The 21,130-nt window shown below is 42.8% G+C and overlaps 1 protein-coding gene and 1 pseudogene across 4 annotated transcripts in view; one reads left to right on the top strand and one right to left on the bottom strand.

The window, feature by feature from the left end:
- SEPTIN11 (septin 11) overlaps positions 1–21,130 on the bottom strand; it is a 98,143-nt gene that overhangs the window by 24,570 nt on the left and 52,443 nt on the right. For all 4 annotated transcript variants that reach the window (XM_070372557.1, XM_070372556.1, XM_070372555.1 and 1 more), the window contains exons 3-4: positions 11,592–11,787; positions 3,329–3,515 (exon numbers count right to left, since the gene is read on the bottom strand). In XM_070372557.1, the coding sequence (XP_070228658.1) occupies positions 3,329–3,515; positions 11,592–11,787 (383 nt within the window). The remainder of the gene's footprint in view (positions 1–3,328; positions 3,516–11,591; positions 11,788–21,130) is intronic.
- LOC102269746 (small ribosomal subunit protein eS24-like) lies at positions 283–2,425 on the top strand (annotated as a pseudogene).

The raw sequence follows: 21,130 nt of genomic DNA, 5'->3' as shown, positions 1-21,130 counted from the left end.
TCTTGAGAACCAGCTTCTATCAGATTACTTTGTGCCAGAATGAGACCTAGTGCCAAAGACAAAACTCGCTTTCAGAGCATCAGATACAGAGAGCTCAGGATTTGACAGCCAAGGCAGAAAGCCCGGGACAAGGCCTGAGGACCCTCCAGCTCAAGCCCTAAAGCCCAGGGTGGGCCACTCTTCTAGCTTGCCCTGACACTGTCCATAAGGCACATTTTTTGAAATTCACTTTTAAAGAATAACTTCCTTCCACTCCCTGTTTGGTACAAAGGTTTCACTAAGATGCTATTGACATCTGATACCGAAGCCAGGTCAGTTGAAAAGGGAACAGAAAGTGGTCCCAGCCAGAGAAAAGAGAGACTTCTGGGAGGTTTTCTGGGTCATGTCCGCATTCCTTTGCTTCTCCTTTTATCCCAAGAGCCAAATCAAAAATCCCTGATAAACCAGAATGAGATGGTCCACTGATGGAAAAAACCTCTTCTTCCCTATTCCTTTACCCACTCCTAACCTTATCACGCGTGGGCTCCCTCCAGCAAGTTGGAGGCTGAGGCAGACATCACTGAGGGCTGGTGAATGTCTGAATCAGGACCTGGGCAACAAACTCCTCCCTGTTTTTCATATTGGCTAACTTTTGTGCACATTTGGTATTCGGTTAACACCAACATGCACAAAATGGCAGAGGGTCATACTTTCCTGGCCAATTTGATGAGAGTAGACAGAAGAACCAAGCAAATTTAGATTTAAAATCTCTTCTTCTTCAGAAGAAGGTGCCTGGAAATCTTTTCTGAAATTATATGTTTGCCTTAATTCTTCACTTCACTAGTACCAACAAACCTTTGACAACATCATTTTCAAATTCTCTCCAGCATTACTCTACAATAATATTAATCCTTTGAAAGCGGTTCAACTTGCTTTATAGTGATGGCTTTGTTTTTATTAACTGCATTTGCCTTTTCTTTCCCCTTTGAAATCAACTCTACGAAGCATAATCCTATTGTTGGATATCACCCTGACGTGGTCTACAAGCTCTGCCTCAGTGAGGAAGCCACCTCCCTCTGCCTGCCTCCCAGCCCTGCTTTCAAGGACCCAAGAGTGCAGGGAGCAGGGTCCCCCTGCCCATGACTCCTCACCCTCAATGGCTCACTGCAGCTGAATCAAATGAGGTGAGGGAAGGTTTCTATTTATTCTCCCAAGAATACTCTAGCTGCAGGAGTCCTTTCTGGCTGGTAGAATATGTTTGTGTAAAGCAGTGCGCCTGTGCAGGCTGGGGCCTGGGGAGCCTGGCATGGTATCAGCATGCGGGCCTCCTGTGGGCTGGTTCAGGCAGAGACCTTGGGGACAGGCAGATCTTCTCAGCGGTCTCTATTATGTCCCTCCAGGGAGAAAGCATCCTTTAAACAGAGTTGTTGGACAGAAAATAACACCCAACAAAGCCCCGTAAAGATACTAGGACTTGTTACTGATCTCAAAAGCAGGTTAGAATCTAAGAGGAAACACTAGAGCAGAATTCTGTGTTTGTTCTTGTTGCCGTTTGCTGCTGCTTTATTTCACAATGTATTGTCTTCCTACTTATTTCAAAATGGAAAATCAAATTAGTCGTCAAGTACATCATCAAATGCGGTCAAACTTAGCAGCCCCTCTCTCAAATGTTGTGAAGGAGAGAGGTTACACATGTGCAAAGATCAGGGGTCAAACGCATTCTGAGACACTACTTCCTTTGAACACATGGTACAGATCTGTTTTAAAATCTAAGAAATTAGACCAACCTTATCACATAGATAAAGAATTAACACTTTTTAAAAAATTTTTAAACTTTAAGTTAAAGCCAAACCTATACAAACCCTTCAAAGAGAGGTTTAAAGCAAGTTTTTTTAAAAAAATAAATCGTGAATTACTGTTCAATCTCCCTAAATTTAACCCTTCCTACGACCCTTTAGGTGTCTCCACTATCTGATTCCCCTACCCTCAACAGAGCACACATTAGTGCTAATTTAAGAACTGAAGCTCTCTTTTCCTCCCTGGCTGCTTGAAGATCAGCCGCCATCACGAATGACGCAGCGACTATCCGGACCAGTAAGTTCACAACCAACCAACTACTTCAGCAGAAACAATGTCCTTCACCCCAGAAAGGCAATAGTCCCTAAGACAGAAATTCAGGAAAAACTGGCCAAAATGTCCAAGACCAAATGTCATCTTTGTATTTGGATTCAGAACACATTTTGGTGGTGGTGAGACAACTGGCTTTGGCATGATTTACTGCCATTCCTTGGATTATGTGAAGAAGAATGAGTCCAAACACAGGCTTGCAAGACACGGCCTGTATGAGAAGAACAAGACCTCAAGAAAATAGTGCAAGGAACACAAGAAGAGAGTGAACAAAGCCAGGGGGGCTGCAAAGGCCAGTGCTGGTGCTGGCAAAAAGTGAGCTGGAGCTTGGACGACAGAAGGAGTAAAGATTCTGCAATGACTCTATCTGTGGTGATTGTACAGATTTTTCATGAAAGAGAAAATAAATGAAGACCTCTTACCTGAAAAAAAAAAAAAAAAAAACTAAAGATACTTTGTAATAAGCTACATCATTTTGCTTTGTCCTCTGTCCAATATCTAGAGGTTTTGAAACATTTTTTTTCATATTGTTAAACCTTATGGTTCTGTAAGCCAGTGAAAATAAATACAGGGTTAGGAAGCAGAGGTGGGGATGAACAGGTGGAGACTTCTAGGGTAGTGAAACTACTCTATTTGATACTCTAGTGATAATTACATGTCATTATAAATGTGTCCAAGCCCACAGAATGTACAATATCAAGAGTGAACCCCGGTGTAAACTATCGACTTGGGGTGACAGGGACGTGTCAATGGAGGTTTTTTGATTGTATTAATAACAAATGCACCATTTTGGGGGGATATTGGTAACGGGTGGCTATGCATGTGGAAAATAGGCAATCTATTGAAAATATCTGCACTTTGCTCTTAATTTTGCTGTGAACCTAAAACAGCTTCCCTGGTGGCTCAGATGGTAAAGAATCTGCTTACAATGCGGGAGACCTGGTTTGATCCTTGAGTTGGAAAGATCCCTTGGAAGAGGGCATGGCAACCTACTCCAGGACTCCTGTCTGGAGAATCCTCATGGACAGAGAAGCCTGGTGTGCCATAGTCCATGGGGTTGCAAAGAGTTGGACATGACTGAACGACTAAGCACACACAAAACTGTAAAAAATAGTCTTTAAAATAAAACACCAAATTACACCAAAAGCAGAGGTCCCCTGGGGCCTCTGGACAAAGGTGATCTTAGGGGAGAGTGGACGGCACCTAGAGCAGCAGTGAGTACCTTACTGTCCAGCTTCTTCATGGTGACCAGGTCCAGGGACTTGAGTGAATGGCCAGTGGGGGCAATGAAGTAGAGACATGCGTGGATCCTGGTGTCATGGTAGTTGAAGAGAGAACGTTTGATCTTCAGTTCCTCTTGCAAGTAGGCCTCAAACTGGGCATCGATATATTCCACGATCGGTTTGTAGCTAGAAGGCAGAAGACGGTTATTAAAACACATTTTTAAATCAGCATGTCGCTAGTCTCAAACTCTTTGTACAGTCCTCCAGGAAAGTCCTTAGTGGTTCCCTGTTCTCTAAGAGCTAGAGTCCAAGCTCCTTACCTTGGCAGCCCAGACCTTTGGCCATATGACCCCTAAACATCACCCCAGGCTCCCCTATCCTTCTCCTTCCTAGTTCATGCTTTCTGCCCCGCATGGCAAGCTCCCGCCTGCCTCCAGGCCTTTGCTCATGCTAGATCCCCACCTGGAATGGTCTTCTTCCTCTTAATCTCCTGGCTAACATTCATCCTTTTAAAACAACAATTAGAAATATGTAGGATACACTGTCCCTGCCCCCATGGCACCCATGAAGGTATTGCTAAGAGACTGTGGTATTCGTCCCTGCTGGGCCAAAACTGAGCCTCAAAATCTGTCCCAGTAAAGTGACTTTGACAGGCTCTCCCAACTGACTGGCATTGGTGCCCAGAGTGAAACTCCTCTGTGGTTTTAGGATGTGGCACCATCTCCGGCTGGCAGCCTCTCCCTGCTCCTCTGCCCAGTCCTTCGGGGAGGAGGGCTAGCTACTCTGTACTCTCAAAAAGCCCTGTGCCTGCCATGACCTCATCTATAAATGGAAGTGCCTGGTCTATTAGGATCAAGGTTCCTTCCAACTCTCAATTTTATGATTTGAAGGTAAACTCTCTTCTCACCAAATCCTAATTCAAATCTGTTTTGAATAATTATGCATGACTCTATGAACTGACCACAAACACTATCATTAATAGCATATGCGGGATATATATTCAATAAACCACATGTTCTCCAGGGACAAAGTAGTTCATTAGGTCACTATGGAAAAGCCACGAATTCTTCCAGGTCTCCACAGGGACTGCTCAGAAGCTAGTGTCAGCACCAATGAGATGGGTGGATTAGGAATGAAATGGGTTAATCCTTCCCCAGACTTACTACCTTGCTGAGGAATGATTTAAGCTTTAAGAAAAATAAAAACCTCTCAACACTCAACTTGCAAACCCATAAATTAAACTGAAATCCCTGAAAGGGAACTATAAATCTTTTATAATGAGGATGACAGCAGATGTCCTAAAAGAAAAAAAAAAAATTTATGACCAAAACTGAAAACAGAAAAAAGTTTTCTTCTATTTTCCTTTGGTGATTTACTACAATCCATTGATTCAACCTGAGCAAAGCCTCTAGAGGTTTAAAGAAAAAGTAGACTGTGCCTGAATAAAATCCTTAACATAATAGAAATCCCAATTGAATTCCAATAGAAAGGATGAACAAGCAATAAGATTCTTCTACATGTTCCAATTTTAAAATATAGGCAGGTAGGGCTTCTCTGGTGGTTCAGTGGTTAAGAACCAGTACAATGCAAGGGACACTGGTTCGATCTCAGGTCCAGGAAGATCCCACATGCCATGGACCAACTACCACGCCACAACTACTGAAACCTGCATGCCCTAGAGTCCGTGCTCTGCAACGAGAGACGCTACTGCATGAGAAGCCCACACACCACAACTAGAGGAGTCCCTGCTTGCGGCAACTAGAGGAGACTCTCACACAGCAACAAAGACCCATTGTAGCCAAAAAAATTAACAAATACATAAATTAAAATTTTTTTTAAATATAAGCAGGTATTATATAACAATATTAATAATCATTATTATGATAGGATAGTTATATAAAATGGTGGTTAGAAGCATGGACTCAAGTCAGACCAACTAAGATCAAACTCCAAATCCACAACTTTCTAACTTGCTTTGGACAAGTTACTAAACCTCTCTGTGTTTCAATGTCTTCACAGGTAACATCAAGAACAAAAATATCACCTATATCAGAGCTAATGTGACAAATAAGTGAGCTAGCATATGCAAAAAACTAGCACATAAAAGTGTGAGATTTAACTATTTCACAGTAATTTAATAAACCACAAATAAGAGAAAAGCAAGCCTCAGTTTTCAAAAAAGAGGAAAAAAAAGAAAAAGGAACTTTGTACTGACCTAGATCCATGGTAACTCTTCTGCCACTGACTCATGCCCTGTAGGGCAGTGGCCCAGGCCACTTCAACGAGGCCCACTCATGCCCTGTGAGTCCAAGGCCAGACTTCGGGTTCCCTGACACTGAGGCAAGTGCTCGGGGAACCAGGGACCCCCCAGCACCCTCTGAGCCCGGAAGGGAGGAAAGCAGCTCATGGTAGTTGCTCCTTCCTATCCCCGCAGTTCCTGATTTGCAGTTTCCTAGCACCTCCCCCAACAGTGGTCCAAGAATGTTTCTTCTTTCTAGTAATTTCCTTTCTGCCTTTGGTCTTGATTCTGTTCCACCAAGATTATGGGAGGCCTTGCACCTCTCCTTTTCCAGTGAGGAACGCTTTCTGCCCTGGATTCAGCATCTCCGAAGCCATCTGTGGTTCTCGGCTTACGTTTCAGGCTTCCTGCCGCCTTCCCCTGTTTAGGAGTTTGGGCCAATCTTTTCAATCTCCTTTTCCCTGTATGCGGTTTCCTTGGAAAATCACATTTCCTCTTGTGTTTCACTTAACCAGATCTCTTACCTAAGTTTCAGAACTCCATCCAACTGCTTACCAGATATTTCCACTTGGTCTTTTAGCTAAGTGCCCAAAATCACACTTCGTCTTGTCCCCAAACCCTACTAGCCTGTATTCCTTAGCTCAGCAGATGGCATCTCCATCCACACCACTGGCCAAATCAGAATCCTAGGTTCAACCCAGAGACTGATCACACAGAGCCTACCTCCCACACATAGCCAAGCACAAGATCCCATCTGTTCTAGCCTCTAGAGCATTATAAACAAATAAATGTATTTCAGGAAAACTATTGACCAGAATCACTATTCCCTGCATTCCAGATTTAATTGTGTTGATGAAACAGCCTCTCTTGATGCATATAGTAAGTCAGCCTAGTGGCTCTGTTCTCCCTTCACATCCTTCAAATAACCCCTGCCCTCTCTCCATCTCCTGTCCACGTGTGATCTACACTCAAAGTCACAAAATAAGGAAATTTCATCCTTATTTTTGCCTTTTGCTAGTTTCCATTCTTATAGCGAGGATACCTATTTATATTCTGGTTTTGCCAATTCAAACTTCTTTGGATTGTAGCCATATCAAGCAGAGGAAAGGGGGCAGGTAAACCAAATCAAGTTGTATGTTTACACATAATTTCCTTTTAAGGCATGAGGATATCCCTTTTTATCCTCCACTCTTTTTTTTCCCCCCATAAATATCCAGCCATTAAAAAAAAAAAAAACACACACACAAAAAATTGACAGTGGTTGACCCTAAGAGTGATAGGAAAAAGTATTTTATACAAAGTTTTCTAGCCACCCAAGGTACCCATTGATCATGCTTGCAAAATAGCCCATGCCATTGTTCAGGGACTGACTCTCTATTTTGTATATGAACAGATAAAAGATACCTGCCATATATTTTCCTCTCTCTTGCTATCTATTAGCCAAAGCTAATTTTCCTTATCCTTCTACTACCTCTATCAGAAAGTGTGACTAAGACAGAATTTAAAGATCAAACAGACCACTCCATTACCACTTTATAACTCTGATAAAGATTCGGCGAGTTTGAGGAGTCTCTCAGTGGGCTTTAATTAGCCATGCTTTTTGTGCTATCATCATAGTTTGTAAGACGCTACTAACATTCTCCCATCTCCTAAATATGCAGAATATATATTCTGCAGCAGAAGTAGAAGCATTCTTCCAGTAGAAGAATCTACTATAGCAGATTGCGATTTCCCTTCTCCTCTAGACCTCTTTCCTTCTTCACTGAATAGTAGAGACAGCAGAACAAGAATGTCCTTAGACCACGAAGAGTTAATCATGCTATTAAACAAAACAGGAGACCTTACCAGACCTCTCTTCCTGCCTCCTTCTAGCTAGCCTGGTCCAAGGCAGACAGTGATGCAGGAATGCTGACATGTCCAAAGCCTACATACACAAACTGGGACATTCTTGAAGTCTTGCATCGATGGCAGAAAAGCTTGCCTAATCCTCAAAGTAGTAAAAATAATCATGGGTTTGGAGAAACAACACATCCCTTCGCATATGTTTACATACTGATACAAAAATGCATACCCCACTTCCAATTTTTTTGATGGAAGCAGACCCTATCTGAATGAGTAGTGTTTTTTTGTTTTTTTTTTAAACAAAAGGCATTTGGGTTTATAGTCAACAGTGTCAACAATCCTTCTGGAGCACAGAGTTCTAAATGCCACTCAAAGAGGTTATGCAATAGCTGTCAAGAAATTTCAGAAGAAAAAAAAAATATTTGGTATCTAGGTTAGGTTAATACCACACTTCCTCTCTTCTAAGTCTCCTTGGAAACTATTATTTGACCCAAATGAGTCAGAAATTTTCTTAAAGAGGCCTCCAGCTGCAAATGTGTGGGTCAGCCTTGTACTGGCCACCTGCTGCTCAGGGCTGGCGAGTGAAAACCCACCAGAAGGGTAGGAAGTCACCATTTAAAGGAGAAGTAAAAAATGTAATGGCAGTGCTGGGGCGATGACGAGCAGGAATAGCTCAAGGAATCTTAGCAGCAAAACGCGAGAGGATGGTTCTCATTCCCTCCAGAAGGCATCCCGAAAAAGTCCGGCTGCTGCCTGACCATCAAGCAGTGCACACGCCTGGCATTCCGCAACCCCAGGGAGAAACCTGCACAGGTCAGAGACAGAGACCCGCCTTGTTTCGATGGGTCCTCCTGACCACAAGAGGACCAGGAGCCCCCTGGCTTGCTTCCCGGCTCCCATAATGCAATTGTGCTCTTCTGCTTGTCATCAGGGTTTTCTCTTCATCTGTTCTACTGAGCATGACACACAGCATTCAGACAAGAACCTCTCCATCATTCCTTGGAATTGAAGTCATAAATCAAGAGCAACTGCTCAGCTGCAGGAGCTGTGCTTAGCTGATCCCCACTCAACACAATGTACAGATAGTCCATTTTGACAGATGCAAAATAAAATCTTTCTTACTGTGTCTAACAATTGCTCCTGTTATTCCAGGCCAATGTTTACTGAAGAGCATATAAACTGCTCTATAGATAAACTAGAGCTCAGTGCTCAGCTAGAGCGTGCATTAAATATTTCTCTGTCATTACTATGGGTACATCTTTATATCAGAGACAGTTAAAATGTATCTAGACAATACACAGCTCTAGATTTTTAAAAAATGGTTAAAAGTCCTCTTTAGAAAACACACACATATACCATACACAGTTCAGAGGAAAATGAAGCAAACAAAGAAACAAAACCTGGTATGATACAAGTGAAGTGTCTGAGCCCTAAGCAAACAGACTGTAACTTAAAGTGCTGGTTGTCTTATTCCCATTAAGTTGTCACTGCACAAAAATGTCTCTGGAAGCCTCCTTCTAGAATTATCTTTGGGCCTGGGACAGTTTAACTTTCTCAAACTTTTTTTTGGAGAATGAACATAAATATTTAAAATAATCATAAGGGATTCAAAGATTAGTGAAGAAGATGAGTGGTCTTGAGATGAATGCATGGGCGCAAACCAGGAAGGTTTAAAACTTAAACACCTCCCTCAAATAAGGACTACAGAAACTCAAAGAGTCGAACTGGCTTGGCTCTATCAATTGAGAAGGTTTGTTTTATAAAAACAAAACTTCACAGTATTACTTTATAATTAGGTGAAGTTTTGTCAACCAGTTTTAGTGAATACATAAGATGGACTTACGGGCTACCCTGGTGGCTCAGCTGGTAAAGAATCTGCCTGCAATTCAGGAGACCCCTGCTTGATTCCTGAGCTGGGAAGATCCCATGGAGAAGCGATAGGCTACCTACTCCAGTATTCTTGGGCTTCCCTGGTGGCTCAGCTGGTAAAGAATCTTCCCACAATGCAGGAGACCTGGTTTCAATCCCTGGGTTGGGAAGATCCCCTGGAGGAGGGCATGGCAACCCACTCCAGTATTCTTACCTGGAGAATCCCTATGGACAGAGGAGCCTGGTGGGCTGCATGCAGTCCATGGGGTCACAAAGAGTTGGACACGACTGAGTGACTAAGCCCAGCAAGACTGACTTACTGCTAATAGCTTCTGTCTACATATAAACTATAGGATCAAAATTTTGAAGGAAAAAAAAAAAAAAAAAACATTTTATTTCTTAAGCAGGTTAAACATGTCTGTTTTCTACACTGACAAAGACGTTTGTTATAAATACATTATCTGGTTAGCTTAACAAACCCTCGCTGGATAGAGAATGATCTGAATTCCTCACTAGGCTCCACTGAGACCACACTCATTATTCAGACTCAATGTGGCCATTCTGCACCCAGCAGGCCACCCAACTGTGAGCAGCCTACAGGAAGACTCGGACAATGCATAAAGGAGCCACAGTGCTCACACCACAGCTCCAGCATCAGTACTAAGATCCTGAGCCGGCTGGAGATCAGCTACGATATTTCCCATTGAGCTTTCACAAACACGCTTTCTTCACTTTGGGTTTTAGGAGCGGATACCCCTGGCTGCCAAAGCCATCAAAATACAGGATTACCCCCTATGATTATCACACCCCTCCTCCAGGCTCAGCCATTCACAGTGCCCTTCCTTAGACCCCACCTGAAAAGAGATTGTGTGCAGATCCCACTCTGAGACCTGAGAGTATCTAGTGTCATTCTCTTAGAGTGAGATAAACTGCCAAGGACCCATAGCTGGTTATTGGCAGAATTCAGACCACAACCCGGGTCTACTAGATCCTGGGCTCTAGTTTCTTGGGCAAAATCATTATTGACTCCAAGTTTTCACTCAGAGCTATAGGAATTTGGGGATTAAGTCAAATATCCCAATCTGTCTCAGTGACTAGGAGAGCATGAGTACCTGCATGCATGCTAAGTCATTTCAGTAGTGTCCGACTCTTTGTGACCCTATGGATTATAGCCCGCCAGGCTCCTCTGTGCATGGGATTCTCCGGGAAAGAATGCTGGAGTGGGTTGCCATTTCCTCCTCTAGGGGATCTTCCCAAGCCAGGGACTGAAACCGTGCCTCTCATACCTCCTGCGTTGGCAGGCAGTGTCTTTACCACTAGCACCACCTGCGAAGCCCTAGGAGAGCAGGGCAGATGCTCATTCCAAACTCCTTTTACTTTTTAATGCCTGGTTTTTGTTGTGTTTTCTTGGCAGAGTTAAAGTGACAACATCAACAACAACAAAAAACAAACCAGAAACCACATTCCCCAGACCCTCTTGCAGCTCGTGTTCAGATGTGGCCTACTTTCTGCCAAGCAGCTGCAGCCATACGAGACCTGGAGGCAGGGGGCATGTCCCCCAAGGCAGAGGCCACACACAGGGAAAGGGGTTCTTCTTGCAAGTGGTGATGAAGGCATTCGGTTAATAGGAACAGATTCAGTGGAGGTTCTGGAGACCTGTCCCCAGCATCACAGGTACCAAATATATACAGTAATTTGTGGCAGGAGTTCCATTAACCCTAGATGTTTCTCTAGACTGCTTTTCTAGATGGGAAAGCCCCCAAACCTGGTTCCATGACTTTTCCGGGAAAATATCATAAGCTAGCTTATTCCTTCTAACAAATCCCTTTTCTGCTCATACTAGCTGGAATCACGGAGAAGGCAATGGCACCCCACTCCAGTACTCTTGCCTGGAAAATCCCATGGATGGAGGAGCCTGGTAGGCTGCAGTTCATGGGGTCGCTAAGAGTCAGCCACGACTGAGCGACTTCACTTTCACTTTTTCACTCTCATGCATTGGAGAAGGAAATGGCAACCCACTCCAGTGTTCTTGCCTGGAGAATCCCAGGGACGGGGGAGCCTGGTGGGCTGATGTCTATGGGGTTGCACAGAGTCAGACACGACTGAAGTGACTTAGCAGCAGCTGGAATCAATTACATCAGCTGATTCTGACCTCAAGAACATTCTAAGAAAATTTCTCAGAGGGCAACAATGTCTTTTAGGTGACAGGAGACCAAGCCTTACAACAAGCTAACATTTAGTCTTTGTATTTACCCAGGATGAGTCTTGTTACCTCCTCATTCATTACATCCCCACAAAATCCCAAGATGTACCTGTCATCTTTATTGATCTGATCTCCAAATCCCACGGTGTCAACGATGGTTAACTTCAGCCGCACATTGCTTTCCTGAAGCTCATAACTTCTGGCTTTTAACCGGACACCTGGTTCATTGTGAGTCGCTGGGTCACTTTCAAATTTCGTGTTGAATAACGTGTCCATTAACGTGGATTTGCCGATGCCCGTCTCACCTGCATGATCACAACAGAGAAATCAAAGAAGGTGTCAATGCCTCTGAGACATCAGTTCACATCAGCAGCAGTGTTTTTTCTTTTTTTTTTAAATCATCGTGTTAGAAAAAATTTTTGAAAAGTCAGTCTCACCAGATATCCCACCACACACAAAAAATAGCTCTTTCCATGTGTGATCTATGGACTCCCTCTCTAGAAATGCTTTAATGGATTTCAAAAACCATTCGGCAGAGAAGATCTTGAATTTATAGATCAAGATGCTCTTTTTTACCTCTGAATAGAGAAACAGAACTTAAAAGCTTGCCTGTGGTCAGTCTGTGGTCATTTCAAAGACATAAACTGTAGCTCTTCCTTCCCTAAATGTTGGCATGCAAAACTATCAATATAGTACTTAAAAAAAAAAATCTATATTACTGAGTTTCTGTTACTAGGAAAATGTAAGAGACTGATTGCATTTATATTGAATTATCTGATACCATCTAATGTTGTGGGAAAGAATTACATCTTTTTCAAAACAACACTCTTAACAAATAACAACAAAAATAACAAACCCAGCTACAATTACTGAGCACTTACTTTCTACCACGTCCTGTGATAAGAGCTTCCGATGTACTATCTCATTAAACCCTAGTACTAATTCCTGTGGAATAAATGCTACTGTTTCCTCCCTTTTACAGATGAGGCATTAAAGCTTAGATAAGGTTTAAGTAACTTGTCTAAAGTCATATTGTTAAATGACAAAGCCAGGTTTCTAACTCGGGTTTGTGTGGTTCTAACACCTACATTCAACCAATTCTGACATTGTTACAGAGAAAACTGACTGCCTAATATTTTCAGGTATGGTTATGAATCTGTGAGAATCCTTTATATTATCTCCATTTGCATTTCCCAATTCAGTAGATGGCAAGCATTTGTTAGATGCCCTGGTATTCAGGCTGATGTTTGTGACAATGAAACTGAATGATGTTAAATGACCTGCAACGATGGCCTTATTGGTTCACATTATAGTTCAAGTCATCAGGTTTCACTGAGCCTCTAATATATGCAAATCAGAGTGGCAGGTATTATACTAAACCAATCAAATGGTAAGACCCAAATGTGGAGCCATGGAGAACTTTAACCTCCTCTTTAAAATAAAGCCAAGAAAAACTTTCTCTTGATACTAATTCTTGAGTCAAAAATAGTTGGCAATGAAAAAGAACCCACCCACTTCTGTGGCCGTGGCTGAGTGTGTGGGGGTAGAAATCAAGAAACATGATCTACAGGAATGCATTTTTTAAAATAAAATTTGGAAAATTTCCCCAATTAGATTTTCAGCTCAATTTAAACATACCAGTATACTCTAGCCCTTTCAACAAATCTCAATCCCATGATGTTCCTAGGGACAATATCTTGCATCTGAAGGGAGGGTTGCTGTAATGCCTTTTAGGAAGGTGACAATTCTATCCGAGAAAAAAAGAGCTCTGGGATTGGCAGCCTTAGGGCAACTTTCCCATTGAAAAGACAAAATCCACTTACTAATTAGAAGTTCTGTATTACTCATTGCTTTCCAACATAGTACAAAAATGAAGTAGAACGGAATTTCTCTGTAACTGAGCTTTCTCTAATTAGAAGCCTTCTGTGGTTTGCCACTGACTACCATGATTCATTTGTAGGATAAAAGTTAGTCAAGAACATTTGCCCAACTCTTCAGCTTTACCCATTGGACCTGATACACCTAAGATCAAAGAACTTCCTCCTTCATCAGTCTTCATTCAGCCAGTATCTTTTCCAGCTTTGTGCCAAGTGTTGGGAATACAACAGTGAACTGGCTGGATATGGTGTGCTGCCATAGCGTAGAATCTGATCTGGAACATGACTGAATACCAACCAGACTCTGATTTACTATTATGGAATGGTATTTACATGTCTGCCATAACCACCTTCCTCTTACAAGCAAGACCATAGTTTATTCCTTGGCCCTTGCTAATGACCACAGGTAACTGGACCAGTGCTACCCCTCTGCTGCCCCCTGGGGCACCCCCAGGGCTGCACCCATGGAAGTGCAATTATGACGCTGAGAGAATGCTCCATATTGAACAGTGATCTGTGTATCTAATCACACTTCTCTCTTTGGGACTTTGAGTCTGCACACAGCATGATGGCACGAGAAAGAAAAGATATACTAAGAGAAGTGAATAAGCAGATGCCATGAGGCTATAAATAAACAGAAGACATGTTGTTGACAGACCATTAGCCAGGCATATAGGAGAAAGAGAGCAGACAGATACAGTAGACGTTAGTATCTGAAATTCATTCATTTATAATACTTCAGTATTTACTATGTAACAAGCACAGGTGCTGGGGATAAAATGGTAAATAACAGTAGCAACTGAAACGTCTTGAATTTCTGTGATATCCTGCATGTTGTTCAGAATCTCCATGAAGTCTGGCTGTGTAGCAGTCGAGACTGTTTCCTGTCTTCCTTACTTTCTTTAATATTCTAACCAAAAAGACCCATCAATAAACATAATCAAAAGTAGGCTCTGTTTCCTAATGCTCAACAAGCTCATAGCCATGATTGGTAACTTAACAAAATAACTCTTGAGCAAAATAAAGTTACTAAGTAATGGATACAGAAACAAAACAGGGTTTTCACTCATAAGATACAGAGAATCTGAACAGCAATTCAGTATTGAAGGTACTCCAGTCATTTTAAGTACATGAGTATCTTTCTCCATACAGCAAACTTCTTTTCAGAATTTACTGGAGTGGGTAGCCCTTCCCTTCTCCAGGGCATCTTCCCCACCCAGGGATTGAATCCAGGTCTCCCGCATTGCAGGTGGATTCTTAACCAGCTGAGCCACAAGGGAAGCCCAGAGTAAAGACAAAGGAAGAACCCCAGAGCTACCTTCTAAAATTTCCTCTATAAGGTCAAGGTTCTGACAGTGGAAAAGTGACCCATCTTCCTTCATCTCTTTCCCTCAGCACAGCAATAAAGACTACAATTTACATGGCAAGAATTCTAGGTTACCTGGACAGCACTGAAATCACCATTTACTAAGTTGAGAATTAGTTAAGCATATGTGAATCAAGAATATGATGCTTTTTTTTTTTTAAGGCAACATAATTTTAATTATTTGCATTAAGGTGGACATTATGAACAATTAGCATTCCAGGCCCTACTTACAGCACAGGGTTAATCAACGGGTTGGAAAAACCGCTGTTCTCTAAATTTCAGAGTGCTTAGCTTTCCATTTCTACGCTCTGTGCTTTGAAGAGCCCTAATTAGACACCGCTACCCTAGCAGCAGTGCAATTCACCAAAAGTATTTCACGAAGAAATGACAGTTTGGGGAATAAAAGGAATTCTAGAGAACTAGGAGAGCTTTCCAATGCGTTCATTGTTGAGGTCAATCTCTAGCCTCAGAAAAGAAGGCATTTTCTATACTTTTAAGGACACACAAGAGCAAAAAGGCTTCTTTTGAATTGAGTAACTGAAAGCCTACCTGGCGTAGGTTCCAACTCAAACCCAACAACCGCAACAATATTTCGAGACAATTAATGACTAACAGCAACTCTAAAACATCTCAGAACACCTGGCTCCGAGGAAGCCTTCCATAAAAAGTAACTGAAAAGTGGTCATAGTGATCACTTATACTGAGATTTGCCACTTTGGTAGATTTTTCTGAGTCTGTTGTTTATTCTGTGATAAGGTCATCTGCCTAAACAGTTGTTAGAGTAACAGGAGATTTACTCTTGAAGTGCTCTCTGGGGCTTCTGCTTCTCCTGCTCCTGCCAGTGCTGGTAAGCTGGACACACAGCACAGTGGCAGGCAGGTCTGCCTCTTCCATTCTCCTCTCAGGCTTACATAAATCTCAAGCTCTAAGCTGGACACTGTTAAAAAAGAAAAAGGAAAACAAAAAGAGCACAGAGGAATGTATTATTAATTAGAAGGTAATTACAAATAGTTGATCGGTGATTCAGCATTTTTACTCTGATTGCCAAAACTGGCTACTTGGATAATTATTATTATATCTACTCAAATAACTGTGAATGAAGGTCTGTCTGTCTCCTCTAAACAGTCGAGGTTTTATTCTTGGATGGAGCCAGATAATCAGAGAGTTATGTTGTGTTATTTTAACTCCTCATAGAATCCCATTTGATGAAGCACACTTTGGCTAATACCACCAGGGACTTGGAAGACCTGCATGTGACCCTCAGCATCGCATGCCTCAGTGACCCCCAAGTAGGGGAAGCTCAGGAACCCAGGTTTAAATGGAGGGACAGCCACATATGTCTTTTCTGAAAATTTACAAGAGACATTTCTCCAGGTAAACTGTGCTTCATCTGGAGGAACCTGTTTTTACTTTATAGTTCTATAAGTCTGTCCTCATTAAATGTTTAACTTGTGTTTGGCACATTTGTGTTTAACAAATATCCATAGACTGATTGGGCCTCCCATGCTCTGGCTACACCAGCTAAGAGATGAATGTGTTCCTGAGAGAATCAACTCCTACAGGCAGATCTGACAGCTTTGCTCTGACTCCAACCTTCACTTTGTTTTCTGGGGTTAATTTTATCTTTATTCATTTATTTCTTCATTCCACCCTTAAACCACTTACACCCTTTCCTGGAAAAGCAAGCTGGGATAAAAACGTTTAAGATCTGATTGCAAAATTCCACAGCTAATGATGACACTATGGCCTTAGCTAAAATGATCTTAAACTCGTCTGCTTCCTATTTCTCTTCTGCCATTCTCTCAAAACAATCAGTGAACTTATTTTCTAAAACTCTGCTCTCAAAATGTGCTATTAATTTACTTTGACCCTACTTTGAACTGGCTGCTCTTCAAAAGCCGGGATGTCTCAGTATTTATCCCTCTGTGTAGGTGCACAAAGAACCACATACAGCAGATCAGTGGTGTAGCTTCTCACAGAGCTGGTGTCATTTTGGAAGGAGAATGACAACGATCAATAAATTTTGAATTGTGAAAACAGGCTGGGTACTAATTTAGAAATACAGTGTGGGTAAGAAAGAAAAGTTTATTAAAAAGAATGAAATAACGCCATTTGCAGCAACATGGATGGACACAGAGAGTGTCATAGGGAATGAAGTATCAGACAGAGGAGAAATACTGTATGACATCCCTTATATGTGGAATCTCAAAAGAAATGATACAAATGAACTTACTTACAAATCAGAAAGAGACTCACAGTCTTACAAAACCAACCTATGGTTGCGGGAGGGTGGGGGGAAGAGATCATTAGGGAGTTTGGGAAGGTCCTGTACATACTGCTATATTCAAAACAGATAACCAGCAAGGTTGTATCCATTGTACAGCACATGGAGCTCTACTCAATGTTACCTGCCAGCCTAGATGGGAGGGGTGTTGGAGGAGAATGGATACAAGTATAGGTACTGCTGAGTCCCTTTGCTGTTCACCTACCACAACTAGAACAACACTGTTAACTGGCTATACCTGAATACAAAATAAAAAGTTTAAAGTTTAAGAAAGACATGCTTTATTTAAACTGAAGTACAGTTTTGGGGATAAACTGGTGTGTTACAGGCAAGATGGAGGGTAAGAGAACTATGAACCCGTGGCTGTCTGATACCTGATTTAGCATCAAGAATTCTCTTCCCGACTTCAGTGGTTGAGAATCTGCCTGCCAGTGCAAGGGACATGGGTTTGATCCACACGCTGCGGAGCAACCAAGCGCATTCGCAGCAGCTACTGAGCCCGCACACCTAGAGGCCATGCTCACAGCTAGAGAGGCCACCACAGTGAGAAGCACACGCACCGCAGCTGGAGAGTAGCCCCCACGCGCCGCAGCTGGTGAGTAGCCCCCACCCGCCGCAACTGGAGAGTAGCCCCCACTCGCCGCAGCTGGAGAGTAGCCCCCACGCACCGCAGCTGGAGAGTAGCCCCCACGTGCCGCAGCTGGAGAGTAGCCCCCACCCGCCGCAACTGGAGAAAGCCACGAAGAGCTAGTGCAGCCCAAAAAAAAAGAATTCTCTTCCCAGTTAAGTGAACACTGCTCTCCTGCTCTCTGTTACACTTCTCTCCAGGACTGAGAGAGAGAGGCTCTAACAATATTTAATTCAGTGCCTCTAAAACTAAACTAAGTGCACACCAGGATTATTTCTGCCCTGGTTTGTTTCCTCTCTCTTTGCAACCTGTAGGCTCTTGCCACAAAACAAACTTACGATTCTAAGACCTTTTAGAAAAACATCAGCTTCCTTACTAGGATCCTAACTTTTTTTTCAGTCTTTAATTTCCTTCCATATCTTTCACCCAAAATAATGATGCTGTAAACACCATGGGTGTGCATACTGTGTAAAACACATAAATGCACAGTAGGATGACAAGGAGAAGAGAAAGTAGCATGGATACTCAAATATGACACCCACTTCTCTAAGTGGCTGTCAAAACATTTGGATCAACTAGAATGCTTTTCGTAGACTCTTACTTTAGAAACAGAGCATTAATTGACACTGAGAACTGTCTTCTTCTACAGATATTTTGCTGTAAAGTATTTGTGAAGGGATTTGATGTGTCTTATCCTCTGAAGAGAAGTACATTTAACTTAATGCTGACACTCCCTGTTTCTCAAAGAACTAAAGCTTGTTCCAACCAAAGGACTCCAAAGTGCTGTGCAAAAGAACCCGGATTGCTAGATATACGGGCAGAGAAGGAGGGGAAGGACTTACTATGAAGTAAAAAAAGGAAAATGTGAAAAACAGAACAGCATGATCTCATCTGTATAAAACCAAAACAAAACAGCACTTACCCAATCACGAGAGACCTGTTTATATCTGCCCAGTGTGTGTTTCCCCATGCTCTGCCTGCCTTCTGCCCACGTCTCCTCTCCTCGGGACCCTTGTGTGTTTCAGGGTAGATAAACCCCATCTCCCACCTCGGGTGGGTGGATGACTCAGGCCTGGTGGATCAGACAATCCCGTGACTATTGAAGAAGCTGTGTCAGGAATGGCTGCTTCTTCCCCCTGAGGTTGCTAAGCTGGCGACACCGCCGGCGGCCATACCACCTCAGTGAAGAAAAAGCCCAAACACAGGAAAAGCCACACAGAAGGGAGCAGGATCGGAAACTGGAGACGGAGCCCTGGAAATCCTCTTTGAATTCCTAGACCAGGCTGTTGTTAATTACACAACGCAGTATAGGACCTTTGCAGTGTGTTTTAGGGTTGAGGAAGAGCCTTAATTCAGTTTAAACTAGATTTCTGCAATTCTCGGTGGAAAATTTCCTAATCCAAGACCAGTCAGAGAGAGGTGCAACACTGCTGGCTCTGAGGATGGAGGAAAGGGTCCAAGCGTCAAGGAATGTGGGCAGCCTCTAGCAGAGGGGAAAAAAGGAAGTGTCTTCTCCCCTTGAATTCCACAAAGGAGCACAGCCTTGCAGAGGCCTTGATTTTAGCCCTGCGAGACACATGTTGGACTTCAACAAAACTCACATGCTCAACGCTCTGTGGTGACCTAAATGGGAAGGAACTCCAAGAAAAAGTGGATACATATATACCTGTGGCTGATTCACTTTGGGGTACAGTAGAAACTAATAACATTGTAAAGTTAACTACACTCCAATAAAAATTAATTTTTAAAAATTAATTAATGAAAAAGCTGTAAAATAATAACTGGTGTTGTTTTCAGCCTCTGAAAATAATTTCCAAGTGTAGGAAGTTTCTAGAAGGATTCTACAGTTTTATCTCTGTGGAATGAAAATGAGGGTGGGAGGGGAAAAGTAGGGATACTTTATAATTTTTTAATTAGAAATACGCATTATATTAGAGCAACCCTTGTGGTTCATATGGTAAAGAGTCCGCCTGCAATGCAAGAGACCTGGTGGGGAAGATCCCCTGGAGGAGGGCATGGCAATCCACTCCAGTATTCTTGCCTGGAGAATCCCATGGATGGAGCAGGCTGGGGGGCCACAGTCCACGGAGTCACATAGAGCTGGACACAACTGAGTGACTAACACACACACATGCATTATAATGGACTTCCCAGGTGGCGCTAGTGGTAAAGAACCCGCCTGCCAATGCAGGAGACATGAAAGACTTGAGTTCGATTCCTGGGTCAGGAAGATCCCCTGGAGGAGGACATGGCAACCCACTCCAGTATTCTTGCCTGGAGAATTCCATTGACAGAGAAGCCTGGCGGGCTACAGTCCATGGGGTCTCAAAGAGTCAGACACGACTGAAGCAACTTAGCACTCATAATATTAAGTAAGTGAAAAACTAATTTTAAACGTGGTTAAGAATGGAGTCCAAGGGGTCTCAAAGAGTCTGACACAACTTAGTGACTAAATAACAACCAGGAATGGAACCAGAGTAAAAACCTAAGAATCTCAGGAATCATCACCCACCCAGGAGAATCAGAATACCAGCTGCTTTCCAAATGCAACAGCACAGCATGGATGTGTCTTGTGAGGAATTCCAACTAGTATCATTAATTGCACTAGTAACACAATGGTGAGCCAACGAGCCAACACTTGCATAGCACACACCAGGTCAAACCAGATCCTTCCAGTCTGGTTCCACTGGACCAGACAGCAGGGGCTGGAGCGTAACTCTCAAATGCATTCTAGAAGCTGACTTTGAAGGCAGGGCTGGGGGAGACAGACAAGAGAAGCCAGAATAGTAATTGGCCTACAATTTAGCATACTTTTCAATAGAAAAATCAACAAATTGCCAACAAATCACTATGCTAATGAAGAATCGCTCTGCTCTGCAATGAGCATTTAGCAGAAGAGAAAAGACAACTCATTTATGCCACTCTGTAGAGCAAGCTGCCATTCCAGGGGGTCCCCTGCTGAATTTTAATGTGGGGAAAACAGAAACAAGGAGAACTGGCGGCTCTGCTCATGTTCCTCTCTGGTGCTCGAGCCAGAACGCCAAACAGTGAGCTGGCTGGGGGGCAGGTTGGCGGTGGCTTTCAACACCCACGCAGATGCCACATTCAACATGCCCCTCTCGAAGATTTTCAGAAAGGAAGATATCTACCCCTCCCTCTCAACAACTGACTTCCACTGAATTCTCTGCTAAATTCACTTCATTTTACTTAGACAAGAGAAGTAAGTCAGGTACATTCTGCTAAGCTTACTGTAGGGAGGAGACATACAGAATATATATTGGCTACAGGTAGAATTCCTTTTAGTTTGTCTTGAAGTCTATACCCAGAAGACAATGGCCATGAAACAGTGTAGCCCGAGCCACTTCACTGCTGGGCAGCCTGGTCCTCCATCAAGAGGGACAGGAAAGCTGAAGCAAAGGCCATTATCTATTTCAAGGACACGTCTGCTTCCAATCAACAGGAGAGTCCTGTTTCTACTTTCCTCTTTTTCTCC

This window comes from Bos mutus, chromosome 6 (assembly GCF_027580195.1).
Source record: "Bos mutus isolate GX-2022 chromosome 6, NWIPB_WYAK_1.1, whole genome shotgun sequence".
NCBI classification, from domain to species: domain Eukaryota; kingdom Metazoa; phylum Chordata; class Mammalia; order Artiodactyla; family Bovidae; genus Bos; species Bos mutus.
The sequence above is the reverse complement of the archived record's forward strand: the minus strand, read 5'-3'. Positions and strand labels throughout refer to the sequence as shown.